This window comes from Aphelocoma coerulescens, chromosome 5 (genome assembly GCF_041296385.1).
Source record: "Aphelocoma coerulescens isolate FSJ_1873_10779 chromosome 5, UR_Acoe_1.0, whole genome shotgun sequence".
NCBI classification, from domain to species: domain Eukaryota; kingdom Metazoa; phylum Chordata; class Aves; order Passeriformes; family Corvidae; genus Aphelocoma; species Aphelocoma coerulescens.
The window spans coordinates 12761478-12788945 of NC_091019.1; the positions used below are offsets into that span (position 1 = coordinate 12761478).

General features: G+C 39.0%; 1 protein-coding gene across 2 annotated transcripts in view; it reads right to left on the reverse strand.

Annotated features, from left to right (window-relative positions):
* Positions 1 to 496: 496 nt before the first annotated feature.
* Positions 497 to 27468, reverse strand: part of PARVA (parvin alpha) — a 63422-nt gene continuing 36450 nt past the window's right edge. For both annotated transcript variants that reach the window (XM_069016598.1, XM_069016599.1), the window contains exons 2-13: positions 24486 to 24575; positions 24316 to 24386; positions 23597 to 23699; positions 21558 to 21698; positions 19517 to 19632; positions 14267 to 14325; positions 13420 to 13439; positions 12083 to 12144; positions 11321 to 11389; positions 9481 to 9582; positions 8635 to 8707; positions 497 to 5304 (exon numbers count right to left, since the gene is read on the reverse strand). In XM_069016598.1, coding sequence (XP_068872699.1) covers positions 5228 to 5304; positions 8635 to 8707; positions 9481 to 9582; positions 11321 to 11389; positions 12083 to 12144; positions 13420 to 13439; positions 14267 to 14325; positions 19517 to 19632; positions 21558 to 21698; positions 23597 to 23699; positions 24316 to 24386; positions 24486 to 24575 — 983 coding nt within the window. In that variant the 3' untranslated portion in view covers positions 497 to 5227. The remainder of the gene's footprint in view (positions 5305 to 8634; positions 8708 to 9480; positions 9583 to 11320; positions 11390 to 12082; positions 12145 to 13419; positions 13440 to 14266; positions 14326 to 19516; positions 19633 to 21557; positions 21699 to 23596; positions 23700 to 24315; positions 24387 to 24485; positions 24576 to 27468) is intronic.

The window sequence follows — 27468 nt, forward strand, 5'->3', positions numbered from 1 at the left end:
AAGGGTCACAAAAAAACTAAGTTTATTAAAAAATAGATCTCAAAATCTTCCAAAATGCCATTATTTTCTGAAATGGACAATATAGTTTCAATCATTTTAATGTTTCACTAACATTTTGTTAGATTTGAAATTAACAAAATTGCCCAGCAGAGAATTGCATTCTATCCAGCTGCGACAGCACCACTGAAGTGCTCATCACAGCAATGTTAAAAGTAAAGGTAGACTTTGCTACTTTGAGTCAAAGACTGCATTTTCCTGACCTGCTGCTGTTAATCATTTCAAACATATGTTTACAGGATTGCTTTTGCCAACCCACTTTCAGCTGTCGCCAGCCCCCACAGAACATAATAATAAACACCTTGCACACCCACAAAGGGGTTACTGGAAAAGAGCTGGATGCATGGAGAGGTCTGGAAGTTTCGAGAACACAAAACACACAGCCTCCCTAATTTTTTGTCAGATAACTCATCCTTTGACCCAACAACAACATGCAGTGTTGATTTTCAGGTGCAAATTTTATTGTGGATCATAACAAAAGGTTTCAGAAAAAGCACAGGGAAAAAAAATCAGCAAGAGTGTGTCTTTTACTTACAGAGCACATATATTCTGTGAAAGCTACTAACTCTGCAGTTGAAGGCAACGCAGCTTAATTTAAACTAATAATTATTTTCGGATACATGTTCAGCAATTTTTGAAAATATTCTTTTTTCTCAGTTAGTGTGATATTGAAATTGAGGACCAAATGCTTCAAGGACTCCAGCATTGTTGCAGAGTGCATGGTATTAAACTGTTAGACAGAAAAGAAAATCTCATTATTGCAGAAAGAAATAGTCACACAAAATATTTTCAAAATACATAAAACTAGCCCTTGTAAATGTTGAATGACCCAAAACCTCTTCGGAAAATCTGTGGATGCTGAGGTATGCCTAATTTTAACATTTTGGTGATGGTATCTCAATTTTTCCTGTGACAAATCAAAATAAAATATCTTAATGCAAACTAATTGTAACTTTTTACAAAGGATTTCTTCAGTCTGTAATTGTACTTTGACTGTAAAGAGAAAGCCCACACTAATTCTTACAGTAAAATGACAGAAGTTTACTAGGTAATAGTGTAAAAATCTTGCAAGAGGTCTTCAAGGCACTGTTTTCTCTTTGGATGCTTGGCCATTGATGACAGTTGTTTTGGGAGGAAGACAAGAATAACAAAAACTAGACCTAAGGCTGGTATCTAGTATATTAAATACTATATATCTCTTTCTCAAATGAAATAAACTTCTAGAAGCCATTCTGCTTTACAACACTGTGGCTTGCAGTAAGGTGTCTGCTAAATTAATCTGAAACATGAATTTAAAACCAGAAAAAAAAGTAGGAACAAAAGTCAACCAAGTAGCATTTACCTCAGTCATCATGGTCTGCTTGAATGCAACCATTCCCAAGCACTGCAACCCTCTGTAAAACAGAGGCTCTGTTGATTTCCTGCCACTGGTTCACATGGAGATGTGCCAGTGGGCAACTTTGTCTACAGTTCATTGAAGTGGATTAGGACCTTATCCAGCTCCTGCTGGTCCACTTGAATTCCTGAGCTGTGTAGCTGCAAGGGCTGCTATCCTCTGTAAGATGGAGATACTTCTGACTAGGAAATGTAAAGAACTGGATATTCTACAGTCAGCTCATTTAATAGGAAACTTGGTTCGTCTGTACTCCATCAGAAATACAGAGCAATCCAATCCTGGGCTTTATGAGTGTGTCTTGGGTAAAATTATGCAAAGACTCCTTTTTATAGGGCCTGATCTTTATGGAAAATAACAGCCAGTCAGCTGAGAAAGAAATCTCAAAGGAGCTGACCTCAAGACATTAGGATTTTAGGTAATTATTTTGACAACACCTTATTGACACACTATGAAAAATCTGTAGCTCCTCTTTAAAAAAAACCCAAACAATGTTTTGTGTGGTTGAAAGAGCACGCCAGGACCCATTAACAGGGAAAGGATGCCCATCTCCAGCCACAAAAGAAGCCTAGATACCACATTGCTGGATGCAATGGGTGAATTAGAAGTCACAGAAAATGGTTCTTTTGGTGGTTTCATAATGCCCCAGCAGCAGAAATGTTTACTGCTTGTTTGCTACTCAAGGCAGACCAAGAATTGGCCAGGTTTTGGTAGGCTCAGCTACCTGTGGGCCTTCATGTGACACAGCACAATGGACAGGCACATTGGTCTGGTGGATGGGATCCAAATACCACCACGAGATCTTCAGGTAGTGGCTTGGACTTACCCTACCTGGCTTTAGGATCCAGCCAAAGTGCTGAGATAGCAGCCTTGAGACCACAGGCTCTCTCTGGGACCACTAGAGGAACTGGCCTCTCCAGGTGGCTGCTCATTTCTTACATGAGCTAAATCGGGTACATTTAATCATTTAAAGTAATTATAAATAAACCTGGGATTGACAAACATTTAAACAACTTCTATCTTGATATAAGAGTGAGGAAAATTCTGCTTTCAGCAGTACATCAGGGTGCACTGCTGTGTATCAGGAATAAAAGCAATGCAGGTGGCAGAATTTGGCCCAGATAACTTTTCCCTTCCCTGAAGGAAAGGGCTGGTCTACACCAACTGCTGAAAAGCGAACTGTCCACAGTAGTATTCTATATTTCTATAATATTCTGAATCAAAGCAATAAATATTAGATATAATCTCTATATTAGATTTCATATTTATCTGATAGCTATTTAAATCTACACTGTCAAAAATATAAGCAGTGACCCATTCCTACATGGCAGCATGTACTATTTGTGTGTAAGTGTTAAAACCATCACACAGATCTATATTTACATAGGACACCGTTGTCTATATAGCAGATTTTAATTTACATAAATTCTTACCATAGGATAGATAATTGTGTAAAGGTTGGATATTGTTTAAATGTTTCTACGGTTCTGCATAATTGCATTTCAGCATGAGGATTTAATCATTCTGTCTCAGTTTGTGTTTTTTAAGGGTGGAAATGGAGTCTGACAGATAAATCTCCAATAATGTTATACCAATATCGCACAAGAAATACTTATTTTGAAGCCTAGGCAAAGAAAACCGTTTCACTGTTCACTTTATGCATATAAACCTCCTCTTTAAAGAAAATGCATTCATGAAAACAAAGGCAATCAAAATCTTTCAGCACTGTTGAAATGTAAAAGCTGAGCATGGTCTGCAGAAAAAACATCATACATTTTTTAATTAGCTATGACAATTACTATTGGGTGTGCAAATGAAGAAGTTGCATGTTAAACATTAAAATAAGCTGAAATTGCTGCTGCTATATACATGAGAAGTTCTATCTCAGTTTGCTCAAAAGTGTTTGGTTAATTCCTATTGTTTAGCTTCTCAGATATTAAAGATATAATGAAAATGTCCATTCTCACTGAGGTCAAAATGTCCAGTTATTTCTCCCTGTAAAAGGCAAATAACTGTTGTTTTCTGTACCTCTAATTTCAGAAACTCAGTTAAAAATACAGAGGTAAGAAAATATTTTAATAAAGATATTTAGAGTGCTTATAACAATCAGATAATTTCTGAGTTCAGAGAACATTCAGGTACTGTCCTTTGGATTGAATACTGACTTCCCCTTGAAAAAGTTCATATTATTTCTCAGAAAAATAATTTTGTAGCCTCCCAGCAGAAGTCAATATCACCTTACATTACAAACATTAGTTGGTGTTTACCAAGGACAAAGTAATTGCTGGAGTTCCCTCTGTGCTAATGTTGTACTGGAAAGCTCTACATAAAAGAAAAAAAAAAGCCCTGGAAAACTGAAAACTATGTAATGCTTTGCATCATAAGTAACATCCAGCTGTTATTGACTGTTCTTGCCAGCACTGCCTTTCTCCTGATGAAAGACTGAAGAACTGACATTGCTTTTCCTTTTACCTAAGCCAGCTCTGCCATAATTGGACGGCTGTTAACAACTCTCCCTCCTGCACTCCAAAGATTTCTGAAGAGTTATCTAGGAATCTCTGCCTAAGGATTTTTTTTCCTGACTGTGTAACCCAGCATCCCAAGAATTTGTGGTTGCAATGGAATGCTTTGTTTCGGAAGTGATGCAGGCAGTCTCTACCAGCTTCTTCTGGAAGCATAACTGGTGCTTGGTACCACTCTAAGGGAAGAATTAACTCCCATTTCCCTTTTGTGTCTTTGCTAAAGCTAAAACCAAACAGGTAACAGCTTAGAATTGGTGGTAATCAAATAAAAAAATCTTTGTAGACATGTAAAATCACCAAAGAACTTTCCACTGTAATGGAATCTTTGCAGATGGGAGTAGTTTTGACCATTTCTAGAAAATGAATCTCATTTTTTTGTCTTGAAGATTATGCAGCAAAATACATTCATCATAAAATCAACCAAAGGGACAGTTCTAAGTTCTGTTTAGCAACCAATCTAAATTTGCCATCTGATAATTCTGTGATTAAGCTGCCAAAATAAAAACAAGCCATTCTTCTACTTTCTAATATTATGTAATAATAGAACTATTATAGAAAAACTGTATTATACAGGTGTCTCTTCCTGAAAAGCGTTCTTTGCAAAAAAGATCTCTGCCTTGAACAAAAAGAAGTGACAAGCTGCAAAGTGTGCTTCTGTGGAATGCTCAATTGCATATACTGAAAGCAAAGTATCACATTTTAATAAGTCTGAAGGAATGAGTAGCCACTTCAGTTTGTACCCAGAAAATGAAAGCCTAATAGTAGCACTGGAACTATATATTCATCAGGCTAAGTTTCTTCTTTTTAGCTGTCATGTGAACAAGTGTATTTAGCTGTTTCTCCCTATGCACATTCCTCACAATTAGAATGGAACTGCCTTATCATGCATAGAAAATATTCTTCCCCTTCCCAGATTAAAAAAAGATATATGTAAAAATTATTAAAGTACTCACTACAGAATATTCCTATGATTGGTTCCAAAGGCTGATTTGAATTTAACTTACTAAAGTTTTTTTATTGTTGCTTCACCTATTAAAAACAGTGAAGACAACCGAGACATGAATTCTCCCAGAATATACCCAAATACCTTCCTCCAAACCTTTTTTCTTTATAAGTTGTATAGTTTTAAATCTACTATGAAAATAGTAGTGCCAGAATAATCAATTAAAAATTCTTCAGGTAAATGGTTTAGCTCCTTTTAGGATAGAGGTGCAGAGGAATACCAAGGAAAGATATGCTAGTTATGATGCTTTCTTCATTCCACGTTCCTGTATTTGGAAAACAAATTGTACAGTACTCTCAGCGTAGACTTCAAGTCACAATTTACAATATCTAGAAAAAAGACAAGGGAAAACAAATTAGTAACTTCATTAGCTCCAAATGTTTTCCAGAAATAGTGTCTATTTTCTACTCCCTTCCCTTGCTCACATTAATGCCCACGAATATGAAATCACAAGGAAAGCAAAAAAGGAGTAGAAATATCAATAAAACACAATTTTCAAACTGGCAACTCAAAACTTGGTGTTCTAACCACTTCTAGTTAGGGATACAAATAGCTACTGCTGCTGATGTTGAAATGCAACCAAGCTCAGATGCTCCTAAGTCAAAGAGTGCCCAGGATTACATATACTTATATGACTTCATCTTCAGTCAGTTGTGGCTGAAAAGTAATGATTTTGAAAAAAATCATCAGGCAGGAACCAATAGAACCTTCCTCTTATGTAAGAATTGTAGGACTTGGCACATTCTGAGCTGCAACATCCTTTACTAGGCCTAATTTCAGCAAGATAGCTAGAGGTAAATTTAAATTTTCCAGAGGACCTAAAGAAGCTAGGTGTACAAGTGCTCCTTGAACAAACATCTGAAAATTCTTGGAGTTAGCTGACATTCATGGCTGAAATCAGTCCTCAGAAACTCAACATCTAAAGTAAAGGATTTATATGAAACAAAAAGCTAATGAATACCTTCTGTTTCAAAGAGCAGTTCTTGAGAAAGTCAATATTATTTCACAAGAAAACTATAAAACAAACTGACAAGTACTACTGCAGCACCCTACACTAGTGCTTCAAGGAATAGCCAATCTCAAACAGGGACTCAGAACTGCCCTCAGAAAGAGCAGAGTGGATTAGAATTGTCCTATCTCTTTCTGTTGAATGCACTGGAACTCGAATTCCTAACTTTGGTTTTTGGAATTGGCCAAAACCTCCAAATAAGTCCAGTAAATGGTGGATGTAATCATCATGAGCCATTATATTTTTCTACACTGATGTTTCCCATAGATTGTGAAGGGGTCACACTTTGAATAATTAATCCAAACAAACCTATGCATGGTGTCCTAAAGTATGTAAACTAAAGATATTGGCTACATGGCAAATTTACATCCGCGGACAAAGGGTGCAAACACTCAAACCTAGATTTTATGCTGAGCCTATGCACGGTCATGAAACCACAGCCAGCATGGGTTTGTGGCTCTTTATAAATCAGATGAAAAATGCTTGGTATAAAATGAAGAGGAAATGCCAAAAGCTGCAGGAAGGGTGCATTGCCCCCACAACATCCCGTTGCAATCTGCATTATTGTTTGCATGTAACATCAGAAGTTTCCTCCTCCAGGCCAGCAGCAAGGTGCAGAACAACATTTTTTCCAAATACAGAACTTCTATTAACAAAGAGGTAACTTTGTTAGGTCTTTGCAAAGATGCAAAGAGACTCCACCACCACCACAACAGAATTCCACAGAAGGGCTCAAAGTAAAAGAAGCATTCTCGCAAAGAAAGATGGGTTATTTCCATTGCTTCACAGGTTTGACCAACACGTGTAACATTTTACTGGTTGCAAGTTTCTAAAAGAGAAACTTGAGTTTGGCTTTGATGTACACATTCCAAGGAGTACTCTGAAAAAGCTCAAACTGCAAATGAATTCATTATAGACTCAGCAGATTAATGCTCCAGCCATTTTTAAAGTAAAAGGTCACGGAAAGCTTTTTAAGACCTTTTCAATTATATTGCAAATAACCCAAATAAACTGTTCACCCCATAAAAATCATCGGTTTTCATACTCATTTATTTAACTGCATTCTTTTTTTTCCACTAAATATGTTTTTCATATTCTAAAGCACTTTTCAGCATATTTTTTCCTCAAGAACCTCAAAGAAACAGTGTAGGAATTTAAAGAGTATTTAGTGTACACATTTAGGGTAAGATCCTTTTCAATACTCTTTTGCTCACTGGAAATTTTAAGTACAGGCATTGTGCCCAATGTAACAACACATAAAACAGATGTGTTTTTCCATTCACATTGGGCAGGAAGTTTCATATTAAGCATTTCAATAATTGCACAAGAAATGTCTTATATATGCTGAAATATCCTTATGGCTTGATTTATACTGGAAAAATTAGCTGTCCCCTAGAGCAATAAATACCTGAAAAATTAAATGCCATAAGAATTTTAAACCTCCACGGGGAGTAAGGGATCACAGATACTCTGTGTTTTACTTGGATCCCTCGATTTCACTGTTTCCCCCTTCTCACTTTGACTATTTCAAACATAAAGGTTTGTGATACACTCACCAGCGGTTTAGTTAAGCATGACTGTGGATAAGAGCTCAAGCAATCAAAAGAAGTGGAAAAAATAGGCTGGGCAGGTCCAGGTTTAATGCACAGGCTCAATCCTGAGATGTACTATTTTGTGTGTGAGTGTCTCTGTGGCTGTTATAATCAGGAAGTTGGGAGGGATGGAAAAAATCCTGAATGGAGCAGAACCTGATTCAGCAATGAGTGCCTGAATCTCCAGGGAGTTCTTACTGTTAGAAGCAACACTCTGACATTAGCTTATGTCAGCTCCTCAGAGAATCCAATATTGTGGCAGGAAGAGACTGTGAGCACCATATAATGTGAGTCTGAAATTGGTCTTGGAAGACACAGCCACGTTGATTATTATGGTAGGTAACCAGCAGGAGCCCAGATATCATTCTTGGTAGGAAGAGTGGAGCTGCACATCCAGCTCCTGCATGGTAAGAAGTGGTAACTTCTCACAGGAGGAGCTACAAGAAGTACCCATTAACCTGGTGAATCAAGGGCTCTGTCTCCAGCCCAAAAAGCTGGATTTAAACACTGTATGTATATGAACAAAGAGGAGTGGAATCCTGATACTGCTAAGGTCACCAGCAAAACCTTTATCCTCCCTGAAGCACATTCTATTTCCAGCCCCTAGCTCTATATCTAATTTAAGTATGCATGATTAGGTCCTGCACTCAAAGGTAGTTATGTGAACATTTGAAATTCTTCTTCCACAACATCTCCCTGTTTTTTGAAAATCTTGTAAAATTACACTGGAACACTTGAAGTTTAGTGTGAAAATGTGAGATGGAGGAAAATGAAGCAATTGGAGCAATTCACTTCTGCCAGTGACACCAATCACAACGGTGTTCTCTTTCTTTCAGGGAATATTAGAGTATTACTGCATATGTTTGGCCAATGAAGAAAGGAAGCATTGCACCATCTGAAAAAGTGCATTTAAAATGCAGAGTTCCTTGGGCACTACAAAATGTACCTTGCCTTTTGCTGTTGGATTAATTCACAATCTCCATTTAGCCATATCATAACCTTGTAAGATCTGGACCCAACACAAATTTTGAAGCAGATACAAAAAAGGTAGAAGGTACCTTCTGGTCTTGGCTTTGGTTTTTCCAATCCCCCATCCTGCATGAGCTCAAATGCAAAAGATACATTGACGACCTAGCAATACAATGAAGGCAGTCACTGTTGTGAACTCTGTATAGTACAAATAGTCAAAACAAGACATTTAAAGCTGCAAACCCAGATATTCAGAAGGAAAAAATAGTCAGGGCTCTGTATATCTGGTCCATGGAATCCAGACAATCCATTGTTTTGCTGTTTCTGGGTGATGGTGATTTTAGAAATATAAAGGTAATTGAAAGCTAACATGAACTAATGTACCCCGTAATAAAATTACTTACAGGTAAGAATACCTCACCTCCTGCAAGCTCAAAAATTGGAACATGATGGCCCCTGAAGTGCTCTTGTCTTGAACAGACAGATGAATTGCCTGGATAGCTACAGACACTGATGTAATGTTGGTCTTAAATTGACACGCTGTACATATATGCCTTTATGTTTCCAAATCCCATTAAACCTTTCCAATGTTAAATTCTTGGATTTTGGACACACAAAACATCAGTTCTGTCATCAATGCTTGTGTGTAATCCTATATACATTAATGAACAGTAGGTCTTGTTCAATGACAGCACCACACAATGGCTGCCAAAATCTGTTAACACTTGCTAACCACCCCACCATTAATACAATTTTCTGTTTTATTCCAGGTAAGTATTAATACTAATTTTTTAAAATACTTGGAAATGGTTACCAGTACAGTCCTTTCTTGATTTCAGCTATTAGCATCAAACTTATGTGGAAAAGTTGGTATTATCCTTGTACAACTAGACATATTTATGTTTGTTTTTAACAGAAAAATGAAATCTAGTTACCTTTTGTTCAAAACTATCGGGAGTCAAGAAAAAGCTGTGCAGAGGAACAAAATAGCCTTCCAGAAGACCCATAAGCAGGACTAAGTACACTCCATCTGCAAACTGTGAAAAAAAAAGGTTCTCAGTACATTTTCTGAGAAATATCTCATTGCTTTTCTTATTGAACAAGGTATGTATTGTCTAATGCAGAACAGGCAACAAACTACTAAAAAAATATTTTAAATTACAACTAAAAGATGCCATCCCACTTCTTTGATTTTATTTATTTAGTTAAATGCTATGTCTAATTTTAAGTGTCTGTAATTACAGTGGAAGGTATCAAATTGCTGTAATATATGTTCATTTCTATCTGAAAAAATAGCGATGTCCATAAGAACGACATGGATCTCTTGGAGTGAGTCCAGAGGAGGGTGCTGATGATGCTCAGAGGGCTGGAGCACCTCTGCTGCAGAGACAGGCTGAAAGAGCTGGGGTTCTTCAGCCTGGAGAAGGTTCCAGAGAGACCTTGTAGCACCTTCCAGTACCCAAAAGGGGTACAAGGGAGCTGGAGAGAGACTTTTTACAAGGGCACAGAGTGACAGGACAAGGGGGAATGGCCTTAAGCTGAAGGAGGGCAGGTTTAGATTGGATATTAGGAAGAAATTCATTACTGTGAGAGCAGGGCACAGTGGAACAGCTTATGGATGCCCCATCCCTGGAACTAACCAAGGCTGGATGAGGCTCTGAGCAACCTGGTCTTGTGGAAGGTGTCCCTGCAGGAGGGGTGGCACTGGATGATCTTTAAAGTCCCTTCCAACCCAAACCATTCCATATTTCTGTGGTTTTGTCACAGGCCTCTCACTCCTACCCCAGCAGCACCAGGTCTATTAGCAACCCATCACCTCCCTGAGCTAGGTAATTTTCTTTTAACTGATGGAAATACAACCTCTCATCTTAGGGAATACTGTTTCAGATAAATGCTTAAGGACTTTCCAGGTACATTTGAATCATGTTTTCCCCCAAAGTAAACAATGCAATAAGCAGAAATAGGGAATGCCCTTTTGAAAGCCTTCACATGATTTCCATCCAAATCTTAATTTTATCTTTGAAAAACCTCTATCAGATTGGTAGGTGTTTAAATAAAGCAGAGATTCTTAATAACATGAATCAAGACATAAAATAAAGCCTGACTTGAAGAAATCTGGGGTTTTTTGATAGTGCAGATCCCATCCCTTCCTGCCTGATCCCATAATTTTCTTATGATAACTGCTGCAATTGTTCACATGGGGAAGTATTAATACAGCAGGACTAAGCTTTTCTTTTAGCTTCTTTTCAGCCAATTTAGCAGACGAGAGCAAGAAAGAAGAGCATGTAGCACATTATTTCTGTGGTGCAATCAAGCCTGCAGCCCAGCTGTACAGCTGCCTGTACACTTGAGTAGCTTTACTCTCCAGAATCCCTGAATTCTCCCTGAATAGAGCCATTGTAATCCCATGTGGCTGCGTGGCTGTGGAAAGGTAGGCAGGAAACAACTGCTCAGCCTGACGTTGGAGCAAACCAAGCGGACAGAATTCTTTCCTGACCAAAACAAGCAGGTTCTCCTTACAGCACTTGGCAGCACTGAGAACATAGCATTTGTTAATTAATTTTTAGGCTAATGAAAGTACAAAACTGTTATAGATGCTTAATTGGTAGGGACTTCTTCATAAAAACGTGTTTCGAAATGAAGAGTTTCCTGCTGAAATAACATCTTAGAGCTCATTCAAAAATAATTCAATGAAATTTCTGGATAAAGCTGGGGACACAGTGCATAATGTAGTGCAGCTACCTCTCCCCTCTAAGAAAGGCTATAAAACTCTACCTGCGTGTCCAGTTCAGTCACCTCCAAATTCAGTTTATTCAGATGCTTGTTCACAAAGGTGATGAGAGTCTGAAATATGAAAACAGTGCAATGAAGGCCTATTTAGCAGGGCAGAAGTTCAACACCAGCAGTATGAACTCCAGTCAGAAGAGAATTTGCATGAGTGAAGAGACTGCAACACAACCTCCAAGTTTTAAAACTGAAATGTGACATTAAAAATTGTTCTTAAATTATTTTTTACAAGAATGAAGAACAGAAATAAAATGAATGTGATTGATTATATATATATATATATATATATATATATATATACACTGTTAAAACACAGAAAACCGCCAAACTTATAGCAGACTATGGGGAAGTAGGCAATTGGACTCCACTCAAATCTGACAACAGCCAAAATACTCTAGGGTCAGACCTCTGGCAGCTGTAAACTGGATATCTCTTTGGCATCAGTACAGTCAATGTACCAGTTGGGTTCTACTCAACATACATTTTGTGAGAACTTTTCTGATGAAAACTTTGATAACTATACGTTGTTTCATGTTCCAAAGTTAAGTTCATGCTGCTAAACATTAAATAAAAAGTAACACTACAATCACGACTTTGTGTATTTAAGCATAAAGCTTAATTGTATTTAATGTATGCAAAGCATGCCAGTTATACATTATATCCACACACACTCACCACATACACACAATCTGATACACACAAGCATGCACATGCACAAATTATGTATTTTAAAAATAAAAACCTTCCAACCTTTTTCACTACATTGAGCTTGTCTGGAGCGTGGTCAAATAAAGTGTCGAATGCATCTCTTTCTGAAAAACATTCAGTGCCATTAATATACTGAGCAGCAGTTGTTCCAGTGCAGAATAAACACTTACTGAGACACATACTCATTTGAGACAACACAGTCAGCAAAATGTTTCAATATACTCTCTGTATTCCAAATACCAAGTAGTTTGCATACTTCTCTCTTGCTGCAAGCTGCTAGTAACTTATTCTCTATTATCCACAAAAAAGCATCATTTTCAGGCAGGATCTGGATTACCTAAAGACTCTGTTTCTCAAAAATGAGGAAAGAATAGTATCTTTACGCATAAAATCTTAAACAGGCAGATACAGACAGCTAAGTAACCAAATCATTTTCTGCAGAAGAACATGAGTTTACATTAGTCACTACATCTACAGAGAAAGATTTTCCCCATGGGCCACTGACTACATTATTAAGCATCTCAAGCAGGGTTGTGGTTGCACATCTGCAGTACTATCCTTTGTATAGATGCTTCGGGCCATTCTCATATGCAATTTAGGGCACTGTCAGCAGGACAGGCAACCTAAGATAGCGTGACTGGAGTGCTACTGTAGTCACCTTCTGAAGGTACAGTAATGAGTATTTTAGACCAAACCACTACAGAAGGAAACAGGAAAATATATATAAAAGGCACCAGAGCCTTTTTGGAGCAATATCTGTTTTGACAATCACCTGAATGACAGCAAATGACTCAACAAATATTCATATTCCTCAATTAAAAAAAAAAAACCCAAAAGCTAGAGTAGATCCAAAGGCATTTGTAGAAGGCAGACTTTGTACAAAGCAAGACTCAGGTGAGTGTTTTCTGTTGGCCAGGCACTTGGCCATTCCTGATCCTGGCAGTGAGACACACATGGCACAGGGCCTTGCATGGTGTGCAGGCCTGCTGAACAACGACTCAACATCTTTAAAGAATAAAGTAGGTAATGGATGTAAGAATATCAACACATTCACCAGCTGGTTCATGATAAGATACCACTTCACATCATGCTGGGAACTCATGACCATTAATACCACTGTTATGTTCTGGAGGTTAAACCACAAAGCACCTGCGAATTAACATGTGCTGAAAAGCAATGAAATGTGTTTTAAAGATGGGCAGAGTGATTTTAATGGTTTTTCCCCCTTTTGTTAACTGCCACAACAGCCTGTGGTGCATATTTGCCAGGGCAACATGAAATCCTCTACATTCTTGCAATTTGATCAAAGTGACCACCCACTGCAGAACTCATGTACACTTTGGCTGCCTCGAAAAGAGACAATAATCAAATGAACTTACCATGCCTGCCTGATAACGCCCTATGGAAAAAACAAAGGAAAAGAACAACACAGTTACATATAATTCACTTGCAGATATTGTGCTGCAAAAGAAAACAGCATACATGGTAAGATCTTCAGCTTGGTGAATACTGGAGTAGATTCATGGAATTAGGAAAACCTTCACCAAGTTACTCTAGCTGAGGATCTGGGTCAGTCTGGAGTCCATCAGTATCATACCTCTTGGCTTCACTAAAGTCTCACAGGAGGCCAGATCTCATACTCCCTACTTTGAACCTAATCAACACACCTTGCCTGAGTAAAGGCTTTTTCACGTTGATTTAGTGAAAACTTTTCCCTTTGCTTTGAAGAGGCATCTACCACACCAACTACAACACAAATCCAGCCAAAACAAGACTTGGGCTGGGTTCTTAAGGACTGCAGCATTTTGCTCCAGTTGATCCTTCATATAACTACCACAAATAAATCCATACAGATTAATAGTAAGTCAACAGTGCAGCTCCTCTCCATTTAATTAGAAACCAGAATATTCTGCTAGTGTTCTCTTCTGGTTTGGAATAACTTTTCTGTTATAAAATGTTCAGTGAGATGGCACATACAAGGCTTACCACCATCATTTTACACCCCTAAAGTCCTGCTTTTAATTCCCCACCTCTCTATTTCTTCCCCCTTTCGTAGTTTTAGATGCTTGTTTGCAGCTCTTGAAAAGGCTAAAATACAGTCACTGGCTGATGCATCATCTTCCCTGGAACCCCAATACTGAAATCTAAATATCAGCAAATGTTTGAATTTCTGAGACACATCTGTGTTCAATTACTGAACTGCTGGCAAAAGTGGTGTTGACATACTCAGTGTTACCAGTTATTTCCTCTTGGATTTGTCGAGACTGGAGGATTCCTTCTCGTTTCTGGAAAAAGTAAAAAAGTGACATTTTTCTCAGCAAATGCTTAGGGTACAGTAAAAATTTGTGATCTACAAACACAATTAGATTAGAAACCTGCAGACTAAGAACTTTGCTTAAACAATTTTTCAGTAATATATTATTTTACCTTGCAAGTATTTCAGAGAACTCTTTTGTACATTAACCAGAAACCTGAAACTCCACCTGTAGAAGGAAGTATTTCTTTTCCTTTCTCCATTGTTCTTAATTCACTTTTCTTTTAAAGGCCTCAATTCAGCGAGACATTTGAAACACCCAAACACATATGTAAGTATTTTAGTAGAGATATGTCTAGGTGAGCTGAATTAAACCCTGTATTTCAATGAACAGCTTGGCAGATGGTGCCCATGCTTCTCTTTTGCAAAAATCTTGCTCCCAGGTTATTTGTTCTTTCTGCACTGTTCACACTCTACCTTTTTTTTTTGTCTCAGTGTTTCCTTTCTCTGCAGACAAAGAGCTCTATTGGCTTCTGACAGAAACCAAAATGGAGCTTCCATTCACATTCCCATCCTGCTTGAGCACTGACTCTGATGCTCTTTGGATGGGAGAAGCCCTTCGTTCCTGGTGCCGAGTGCCTCTGTCCAGAGGCTGTGCCCAACACAGCAGAAGCCAACTCCAATCACTGCTGTTTGAGTCAGCTGCAAAATGAAGCACTTGAAGAGTTTGACATTGTTTCCAGTTTGCTGATCACAGTCATCTGGGGCCCCTGTAAATACCACACATATGTTTTGCCTCTCTTTGTGTTCTCTCTGCCAATTCTGTTCGCTGGTATTACCAAAATTTTGCAGTACAGAAAGAAAAGTCAGGCAAATGCTGACAACTCCATTTAAAGTCTAGACATTAGGCAATTATTCATGATTCTTCACTCTCTGTCATACAAAGAAATGAGAAAAGTAGATTTATGCTGGTCCTAGACTTGTCTTCTATGTGGAAAAGAGAAAAAGAAAATAACCTATGAGAAAAGTCCTTCATGGCATGTGAATTGGGGCTGCTGCTTTTTCCTGCCTTGGAGAAGACAGCACATCCCTACCTGAGGCAGTCCTCAGTGTATGATGTGCTGAGGAGCTAGCCAGGCTTGAGTCTATTCCTTCTACACTGCATTACTAAAATATATCAAAAATGTATTTATATCTGCAAGAAAAGCTGAACGTGGCCCTCTGGGTCACTCTAGACTGGCACTTGGAGCAATCTGAACTGTCCTTTCAGCTAGATGACAGTTTCAGGGGGTTTCCATGATATATTTTAAAGTCCTGTTTCTAAGTATCTTGCACACAGTAAAAAATGCATTCAGGGAGGACCTTTGAGTGTTTAAAAGACAGAGGGGAGTCCAGGGTGTTACACACTGAGAGAGGGGGCAAAGAACAGCTGCAGAGGCATTTCCTGCCACACACCTTGAAAGTCTGAAGAAAAATGACATAATTTAGGGTTATCTTCACTTTCAGCTTGTGTAGACAGCAGTAAATGCTGTCTTCAGTACTAACTGAAGTAACTTCAAATTACAATCTAGTTCATGCTAGCTCAACTTGGAATTCCACTCTGTTTGGGATTTTTGTTTATCTTTCCCTTTGCTGCAGGGTGAAAGAAAACTTTTATTTCCTCCTCATGATGACTCTGACATGCCAATGATGCCTTCTGCAGCAAGAGCCCTGCTGCTCCCATCTCCTGGAGGGGCTGAGCATCACAGCAATGCCATCTGTAGTTGTCAGTGACCAGTCTGGGGATATGGCAGCAGAAAAAGGTTTCTAATGCTCTACACCTTCTCTCTGCAAGCACACAAAAACTGCCTGAAACATACTCCAGTACTGATATAAAAAATATTTCCCTTTTTGATAAACTGCAGCTAATATATTAAAATAAAAAAATCTGCACCTTAATCTTGTTGTTGATACAATAACAACAAAAACAAACAAAAAACCCAAACCAAAATGATGCCAAGCCCTAGTTTTGTGTCTGGCACCTGACCACGAACATTTTTGGGACTTCCACACTGCCTAAATACAACATGCATCCCCTGGACACTTATTTGACCTGCACGTGTCAAGATAGACCTTCCTATACTTTTAATTTGTAAAAAGACTGGTGAATTCCCAACGGAATGGACCTTAAAACACTGGTCTAAGCACCTTCTCTGAAGGCTGCTCTCATACATCTCTTGCACTTTAGAAACTCTTCACCTCAAAATTGACCCTAACACTGATGTCACCTGTTGTGACCTGTTGTACTAGACAGAATGACACAATATTCCTAAAAATATAGAGAGGTGCTACTAAGGACTGAAAGACTGTCCATCACGTTCCTTAAAGGCAACAGTGGCTAAAATTGAAACAACAAACTATAAAAATCAACATCAACTATTTGAAAGTCACTGTGAAAAGAGGCATAAATTAAGGTTTCCCATTAAAAAGAAAAGCTGGACATGCATTCCAGTGACAACAGAAGACCTTAGTGAACAGGCTTGGCATTTTCTTCCCTCACAGCTGAAAGACTTCACAGAAGGCCCTGAAGATATCCCTAATCACTTATCATTTAAAATTGGCAACTACCCTTAGAACAAAAAAAAAAAAAAAAAACCAAAACCAAACTGAAACTTGGGTAATACATCTGGAAATAGAGAAGATCTCTTCTTATCTCCTTTTGTGTCAGCATTTTTATGTAACTGAGGCCAACTGCTTAATTTCCCCCACAAAGTCCCAGTCTGAAAAGCTTGCCATTATCTGGATGGCTTTTTGCCTATGCCTTGTTACAATCCATTGCACCTGGAGGATCATGTTTTATAATTGCTCCACCAAAGTGAAATGCAGAATTATTCTGGAGCTTGAAAGAACAAATATATTTGTCACATGTTCAGAGAAGACTTCTTGGGAACCTGGAGGCAGTGCTGCTCCAACACATTTCAGACCTTTCCAGGTAGTGGGACCAATGATCTCTGATTAAGGTTGTGATTTGCACACATCTAATCTCAGTAATTTCCTATCTTTGCCTAAGAGTAGTTTATGCACCCAAGAACTGCTGTTCTAGAACATGCTGAAGCCATTCTGGCTGCTCTGCCAATGCATTCTTACACTCTCTGACTTCCATCTCTTGGACACAAACAATCTGTCATCTAACTATTCGTGGATGATATAAATACATAATTTAAAAAAAAAAAAGGCAAATTGATGACAAGACCTAGCTCTCCAAAAAAGCTCTCAGTCATTTCAGCAGATACAATCAAACAAAGCCTGGGCTTTGTTCAAAGTTATTTATTCTACTGGTATGGCATGAAAAGAAAATAATATAACAGAGTAGCTACAAAAGGTCCAACTATCAGATTTTTTCCTAAATCAGCTTAAACTCAGATTTCATATTACTCTCGTTGCTAACAGCTTTTGTACAAAACAGCCAAAGGAAACAAGCTTCCATAAGAACTAGGCTGATTACCTGTTGGACACGAGAACATTTTTTGTTTCACAAATATCTTTTTTTCTATTTCAATAAACTACATCATGAGGTGTGCAAGTCTGACCACTAAATTAGGCTTTAGGATCTGCTGACTGTTGATTAAAACCCTCATGAGTTCAAAGGGTACATGATGCATGATACAGAATCAGTCCCATGGGACACAAAAGAGACTTAAAAATTAAGACTAAAACACCCAGCCACCATAAAATAAAAATGAGAAGTGTCTCAAACAATTACAGTAAATATACTGGCCCCCACCCTCTGTTAATAGGAACCACCAGAGCTCTGGAGTTTCACTGACTGGCTTTCCCCAAGGTCAGGGTCTGCAGGACAAAATCTTCTTCAATATTACTTGGATTTTATTCTGGTGCAAACCACTGGCGCCTGAGCTACAGCTGTCTAACTAAGAGTGAGTCAGATTCTCCCACTGCTTATTGTTTCAAATTGGTTTATCTGGACCAACTTCAGCGGATTTGCTGTTGAACTACATTAGCCTGTTTAACAAGAGGACAATTACGCCCACTGATTTAAACTGGAAATTTGTCTGGAGGTATGGAACGACAGCAGAAGTTCGGATTCTTCATTTTAGGACTGTGTTATTTTCCTCATTTAGTTTCTCCTCATAAAGATGCCCTGCTCACTGTACTCCAGATTTCTTAAGCTGGTTTTGGTGGAACTTTGAGATAAACCAGTGTAAATAATCCATTTATAATAGCCAAGGGAACTATGTTTCTTTGAAGCCTTAGACACATAAGTGCAGATTTTCAGGGATTCTCCTTCATGATCTGTAGAGAAACCCAGGAAGCAGAATCTGAGAATCAATGAGTCACTACCAGACATCAGAGATACATTTACCAGAGACTCTCCTTCAGATTTCTCCCTAAGTTAAAAAAACTTGTCCTATTTGAATTCTAGAAGAGAGAATGTTTACTTTCTCAGATCCGTCTTGCAGATTTTCAGCCACACGAAACTTGAGCAATAGCTCTTTCAACCTATTACTTCAGGGTAACATCAGTTAACAGACATAAATAAAGACAGTTGCAGTGTGAAAAATAAAGGCAAAGTTAATTGGAGAGAAAGAAAAGCAGATTAAATGGGAAGAGGCCAAATAAGATAGAGCAAGCACAAGTTCAGCTGCAAGAAAAATGATGAACACAAAAACATGAAGAGTGAATGGATGAGGCTCTAATAAGGAGACTGACAAAAGATTCAGTTGATGGGGGTTTTTTTGCATGCTTTTGAGAAAACCAATACTGTAATCAGACTAAATTAGGATGCACAGGGCTGAAAAAGGATAGTTAGTCACCTAACATGAATCTGAATGTAATAAACAGTGACAATCCATCATTCAGTGCCAAGAATGATTTGAATCTCTACACAAGTGAGATAAGCGTCAAAAAATGGGAAAAACAATAATTCTAGAGATCATACGGGGTGATAAACACATTCCAACAATAATAATGTTTCATATATTTTTAATGTCACAGTCTGGCCACTTCACCATCAAAGTAAGATATTGTGAGCCACAGCTCAATCTGGGAAACCACTTGTGCCTTCTTCTGGTTGAAGTAGTGTCGGCAAGGAAGATGCACGTGTGTTTCTTTCAGCCAAAGAGACACATACATGCCCGCCCAGCCAGAAACTCCAAATACATTTTTCAAGAAACCCCTCAATCAACTTCACAACACTACCATGAGCTGTGTAAGGCCTCTCTTACCTGCACAACAACCACCTGAATGGACACATGATCAGGAAGTCGGATTGGTGCTCGAAAATACTGAGATAATGCAACCAGAAGATGAAGTATCGCTACGAGACTTTTAGCATGAACAGCTGAAATAGATATCAAAAGCACAAGTTACAAACTGCAAAGTAACTAGGGCACATATTTTTACTTCTCCTGAGGATGTAGGGATTATGGGATTCTTTTCCTCTTGCCACGTGGAGCCAGGGGGCACCTTTAAGGCACCTTATCTTTAGTGGTGTCCTGCAAGATGCATCAGCACCAATGTGCTACTCTTTGCAACATGTCTGGATGCCACAGGCTTGTGGAGATGGAAATCTAAAGCTAATCCAAAAGGCAGATTTTATGTACAACAGTTTAAGTGCTGTCTTTGCATCCTCCTTGCCTCTCTTTTATTCCCTTTATTTCAATAAGGATTTATGGGCTATCAGAAAGATATTTTTGTACTCATAACATGCACTTACTCATTTTTAAGTGTCACAATGTCTGCAGGATGATAAACGAGCCTGTTTTGGCACAAGCCTTATGCAATAACTTACTAAACTCAATGACTCAAACATTCCTCATGAAGTTGTTCTAGTTCTGTTATTGAAGCTTTTTTGCAGCAGGTTTCATATACGGGTAGTTAACACACAACTTACAAGATACCAAAAGACAAACTGTAGGAAATCTTTGATCAAGTATAAAACCATTGGTATGAAAGTGGATAATTTCCAATCCTTGTTATTGCCTTTCTTCTTCTTCTATTTTGTTTTTGCATTCCCCAGAGTAGTATTCCTAAAAGATCTTTGATAGCTACACTGCAGTGCACTTATGTTTTTGTACTTGAACTAATCATTAAGTACTACCTTACTTCAGTGCTGAAACACGATCAGATTCAGTAAAATATCCTTCTTCATTATCTTCCAGTGCAAGTCTCAGCTATGCCACAGAGATACACATTCATATAAAATGTGGCATTGCTGGCAAATGGTGCTGGAGTGCCAGTGGTCAGGGATGAGGTGCTTCAGCAGGACACTACAAAGGTGCCTGTCTGCCTACCACTGGTGTGTGCTACAGCTGGGCCCAGCTGCTGCTCTCTATCTCCAGCTCTAAAACACATGTAAAACATTAAATTAGAACTAGAAGTTAAATTGTCAGGCAACTCCAAACACCCCGCCTCCAGCTGCATAACAGAGAATGGAAAGAAAACTCGGGGGAGGTTGAAAAGAGAAGGGGGCAAAAAATTCAGCATGATCACAGAAAGGGGAAAGTCAAAATGCCTAATGTTCACTCTTCCTCCCTCGAGATATTTCTCTCCTTCTCACTAATTTGTTGTGAATGGAACAGGATACAAAACTGCTCAGCACAAGACAGGTACAGGAGACAGGGAAAATGTGATGTACTGGTCGAGGTACTCAACAGCATGAAATGATTCTGAAAACCAAACTTAAAACAGATTAAGAGGCCTAATTTTCTAAAGCTGATAACCTGCTTTCTGCAATACACATCCACTGAAGTGTCTTGTGTTGGGCCACTGAAGGCACTTCTATTAGATACTACTATGTTCATTCTTGATACAAGAAAACTAGTCTTGAGAAGAGTTTTGTAATCAAAACTAGTGGTTCAGACTTAGCTTTATATGATCAGAAACATGATTCATTTCTATGTTGCTAATTTCACACAGAGTTCTAGGACCTGACTCTCCTTCTGCGTATCCGCTGCATTTCTGCAGGTACTTGCCTGTTTCAACAAACCAATTTAGCAACACAAAACTTAAGCTGGTATGCACATGGACCTCAGAGCAAAACCACCACACTTGGGCGGACTCTGAAAAGACACCTAACTGAACTGAAGGCTGAGCACCAGTAAAGAGGGTAGAGTGGCACATCTGGAAGTGCCCTTCAGAGCAGTTCCCACCATAAATCCCAGGTTTCAGCCCTCCCTCATCATTGGACATTTCAGATTTCCAGAGGGCACCTATGAACTCCCAGCTGTCAACAAATGAGAACAGTATAGCAAACACAAAACTTACAGTCAACATTCCATTTAATGCTTCTTGGAGGGAGTTTAAGGGTTTCATTGATCTTTTCAAGCACGGTCTGTAGCTTCTGTTTCTGAGCAATTTCAGACTGAGTAACTTCTGCAACATTCAGCTTCTCACTTTCAAGCTTCTCTGAAGAGATAGGAATAAAAATGGAGAAAAAACAATTTTGAGCTCCATGAACACAAAGACATTCCATACACCCAGAGGTACATTCAGGAGACATCAGACTTCCTCATTTTACATCAGTTTTTTTCCAGAGCCACTTTCTCTCCACACTTCTGAGTTCCTAAAGGTAAGTTCACATTTTCCCTTTAGTTACACATTGACAAGGGGAAGGCCAAGTACTGCTCTATGCCACACCACTGGCTAACAAATATTTGCTGCAATTCCTTTTAGGGAGCACCAGACTTGGAGGTAAGGCCCATTACTTCTATTGCTACTGGATAAAGGTTATTCTGCATGCAAGTGGCTTGCACAGCAGACCATCAAGCCTAGGAAACAGATACCAACTTTAGGATTTATTCCACCAGTCTCCTCCAGCTTCTACCTCAGATGCAGGAGATAAAAATTTTACGTGGCCAATTAGTGATAAAACTGAGTGATTCCATATTTATAGAGGCAGAGGATGCATCAAAGAAAGGCAAACAAGTTTTCATGAAAACAACTAAAACCTCAGGCAATTTCTCCCTATGAGAAAATTTGCAGTAGATTTTAAAATACTTTATGAATTAGTTTGTTACTAATTAGTACAGATTGCTGTGTATATACATACATGGCTTAGTGTTTACCCTTAGAGAGTAAGCAAAGAAAATATAGCAGCTCCCAGCTGACAACATCAGAAACGAAATGCTTGGTCACTTACCAATTTACTTCTACAAAAGAGTATCTTGTCAAGAGATATCTTATTTGGTAAGAGCTGATCTTGTTCTCATCAAAGCCAACTATCTTCCCAAAGGGAGGGAGCCTAAACTACCAGCCTAAGAGACTGCTATCTCCTAATCCTGCTATATCCTAATCCTGCCTAACAGGCTGCTATCTCCATAGGTTTCTTGGGCCTCCTCAGAAATCAGTTTGTGCATAGTCTCACCACAAGACCGAAGGTTTAGTAAGCAGAGACCTGATCCACAAGGAATTAATGGAAGATTCCCCTGAAATCACTAAATGCTGGATCAGTATATGCATATTTAGAGTCAGGCTGCATCTGACACACATTTTTGGAATGTTGGGTGAAGTCACTGGAGGCCTGCCCACGACAGTCAAATTGCTCAGTCTGGGCATATCCAGTCCATCACAATACATTCAATAGCTTAACCATTCATAGAAGAGAATAGTCTGTGAAGTCTTTATTAGAAGTGCTCACATGATGTTTTAAGATTCATTTAGGATACTGGAAAGAAATTTACTGGAGACTTTATGAGCTGTAATAACTAAGAAAATGGCTTTCAAGCCAACAGTGTAAAAAGCACATGCCAACTCTGCATTAGCAGTTTCTTTTCTCTATCTGTTTCTCAGCTGAAGCTCAGTTTGCAGCCCACTGGGCACCATTACCTCAGTCACGTTAAAAGCCAGACATCAAACCAGAAAGAAATTCCAACTTTCCAGAGGAACCTTGCAATGTGAATAAACTATAGTATGGAATGAGCAGAGATTAAAAACATCCACCGTGGTACTGAAAATGCCCTTGCCTTCAAACTGACTTTCCACTTGTAACATGGTGAAGTTTGTGCAGCCCATACGCAGATAATAAATTTAATTGGAGTGAATACTGTTGCCAAGATGAGAGTCCCCTCTCTCCAGCAGCCCAGGTAGGCTTTGTGCTGTTCTCATCAACTGCAGAGCACCACACATTGCACTGCAGCTATGAGAACTGTGCATACAGCCCATTGCTCAGGGGTCTCATAACACACTGCTATTTTTGTATCACTTAGTGGCATAAATGTAAGATGATACCAAGGCTCCTGAGCAGGAACAAGAGATCCACTTATTGACAAAGTGCCTCAACAGCGTGCACGTGTATTTTTTCTTACCAAATAATTTCTGCAATACTTGTCCATCATACAGATCTTCAGCCAAGTCTTTCACAATAATCCTCTCTCCTACCAACACATCATTAATCCAGTCAATTAATACCTATATGGGAAACACAAATTTGGCAGTATTATACACTATTCATTTGCAATTTAAAACACATGTCATTTTTCTTAGCAGAAAGAATACCAAAGCTGCAGTGGCTCAAAATACAGTCTGACATACCTTGAGGAGCAAACAGGAAAGACTCAGGAAGGACTCTTCTAAGGTGGCAGTGCCAATGCACTGCGAGGTCTAGACAAACACTAATTGATGCAGTGTCTTCTGGAGTGAAACCCTTCCCTTGCTTTCAGTAGCATTTTAACATCTTATTGTGAAGCAAAAGGTGCTGAAGTTGATCTTACAGAAGCATCCTGCTAAAGCTCTAACCCCAAGAATCACAAGGATGAGGGAAAGTCAGTGTGATCTTAAGACTGGGGGTGGGATGGCACTGAGACTCCAGACTCAGGACTTTAATCGAAATTCTTAAGTCTCCCTGTGCCGTGTCTAGGGAAAGATACTGCAACAAATGACCTCCCCATTTCACTGGGATGTATGCACCACATGGTTCCAACTAATCAATATTTAACTCGTGCTTTGAAGTGTTCAAGTGAAAGAGGCAGGGATGGCATTAAAAAATAGTTCCACTTTCCTGAGAGGGTTTACATGCTTTCATTACCTTCATTAGTTCCTGTAATTTTGGATCATTTCTCGAATTTGGATCAACCATTGTTCGGACTTCATTTTCCTCTGGAAGGTTTAAAAGAAAAACATTAGAAACTATCCCAGGCACACCACCTTATTTTACATCAGGCTTTCATGTTGAGGTGTAAAATTGTTGTGAATTACCTAGCATAGTGTCCTCGGGGTCTAGTTCAAATGGAATGGGACTGAGAGGTAAGTTAATAGCATTTATTCCTTCTTCCTGTAATTCAGACACTAGGAAATAAAAAAGAAAACCTTGGTCAAATTTCAATTTAATTTTACTTACAATTTCACTCTCACTAAAAGTAGCATTAATTGTCTTAATTTCTTTATAAGAACAGGACTCTATTAGATAAGCCACTGGGTGTAATTACAGCAGTAAAGGAAAGCTAACAAAAATGGGAGGCGCAGCCAACAAACCTTTACTTGTATGAGCACATTTTTCATGGATAATGGTGCTGGAACCAACGCAATTACCTGAAATCTTTTCCAGGATACAGCCCATTGTCCTCAAATTTTTAAAGGGCTCACTTGCATTTTAATGGTCCTGACATTTGAACACTAATGAATCATTTTAGCTGAGGGAAATGGTTATTGCTCTCACTATGTCACCATGGCTCTGGAGATGTTACAAGTTTAGCTGCTTGAGAAGAGCTGGTCTGGCTGTGTACCCACACAAGAGTTACCAGAGTGAGGAACTATTCAGGACTGAAGGTGCAGCTGCAGCACACAGCACATTCTGTTGTCCAGGATGCTGATGTGTCTACACTGTCTAGCTAGGGCAGGCTCTAGGATGCTTCTGGCCTGTGTTCTTGGGTCTTTCCTTAGCAGAAATCACAGCAGCAAGACAGAGTGGAGGATGATGAACCCCCAGAAATATTGCCTTAGTGTGGAGTCCAGACATAGGCTGAGAAGGACATAGGAATGGGGAAGTAATCCGATTTACCGAACCAGGAAAGGGGCTCGCTGTCTTATCAATGTTGCTTTGACCACTCAATTTCCAGTGCACAAACCTTTAACAGAACTGGTTGTTAGCTCATCTGTACCAGTCAAAATTTAAACTTAAATAACTTAATCCAACAATCCTACATATGGCCTAAAGATTCAGGCAGCTGTCCACACCTTCTGACATGAACTGAAATATATGACTTATGTGCAGATGCAGATTCACCATCCAACTGTTCAGATTTACCAGCTGATGCTGTCCTCAGATTATTCTGAAAATTACAGAGACAATTTGGTTTCTAAGAAAACAGAGAAGTACTCTAAAAATCATCTGTTTTGTCTCTGCCCTCATGGCTGCCTTGTAAGTCAGCTTTTGGAAGTTTTACCTCTGTGCCTTAACTTCCTCAGTGCAGTATGTGTAGCTCAATTCACATGAACACTGTGATAATCAGTCAGTTGGTGCAATAACAGGACTTAGAAACTTCCAGGTATTTTCTACGCTTCATGAAATGTTTTGTGGTCTGCCAGATGAAATGTCTATGCATGCTTCAAGAATCTGTGTAGCTGTATTCAAGCATCTATGTAAGACTCACAGCAATAATGGCTGCTAGAATGTTTATTACTTTTAACTGTACACAAATAACTGAAAAATCCACTACCTTCAAGACTGAACCTATAACTTCACTCCATACACTCACCCTGCTTATGTATCTGTAAAATACAAATTCTGAGCAGCTCTAAAGAGTCATAAAACAATGCTGACAATAATAGTTCCCTCGATTGTTGTATATTCTCTAAAACTAATGGCTGAAAGCAATGGACCAAATTAATCCCTCATGTAACTCCACTGAGTTCTGAGGAGTTACAGCAAGGATGAAGTTGGTCTAGCATGTACAATCTCGGGAACTGCTTGCACTTAATGGCAATTGTTGGAACTGCTAGCACTCCATAGAGAAAATCACTGTTGGTTTTATTAACTTCTTTGATTTCTTTTTTTTCAGTTTTTTTCATTTTTATTTTGGTTCAAAATGGTTATGGGCATAAAAATGTCAGTGGGTAGAAAACTTCCATGTGGAGGTCCTTCTGTTCCGAAATGTTTAGCTCATGGAGGGCTTCTGCACAAAGCTTCCTAGGCAGAAAATGTAGGGTTTTTTCACATCAGTCCCAAGGGGGAGAATAGTAAATAAAATCTATTCAAGCCAACTGCCTTCACTGAGCTCTCCTGTCCCAAAGGGCTGCATGCTCTGCTTGGGTGAGACACACTGGAGAAAGCAGTCAGCTCATTTTCTGAGTGAAGGACAGTAATGAAAGCTTTTGGTTCCTCCCTCCAGGGAGCAACCCACTGGCAGAACTTGCTGACAATTCTCCAAGGAGACTGAGTGCACCTTTCAAGGCTGAAGGTTATGTAAGGAGTTCTTTACAAGGCCCACTGAACCTCCCCATATGTGTCCTCTAACGTGCACAACATTCTACCTTTAATAACATGACCTCCATCACATTCTCAGAGAAAATAAGAGAAAGTAAACAAAACCCAGCCACATCTTTGCATGAAAAGGGAACATAAAATGCAAAAAAATAATAATAAATATACACGGAGAACTAAAACATTGATGTGTACTTCAATGCAAGTGTTGTATTTACTGCACAGCAGGGGCTAAGCTCTGCTTTCTGTACACTGCTGTAAGCACAGACATTTTGCACACCTGCCAGAGCCATTTGCAGAACCTACCCAACACACCTCTAGATGATCCAAAGATCCCAGAGGGATTCAGTTTTTAGAGAGGACAGCTCCTCTTCAGCCTCTTCATTCTGCAGTGCACAATCCCTGCCCCAGGTTGGTATTAGTCCCATAATAAAGGTTCCTCCTGCCCTCCTGTCCCCCACAAGCAGAAAACATTATGGAGAAACCCTGAGCCTGACTGTATCTTTTTCATTTCTTTTCCAATACTGAAGAGCAAAGATTTAACTACAGATGAGTAATGCTACTAAATGGAGCAGGTAAGCACATCCATTATATCAAGCTGTATGTAAACTGAGAGAAAATGTATTATGAAGTATAGCCTCACTTTCTAAGAATTTCCACCAAAAGAAATACCATGACAGATCACTGCTATACACTTAGGTGTTTATAGAGCAACCACAAATATGTGATTGAGGTTAAGAGTTTGCATGCCACAGTTTC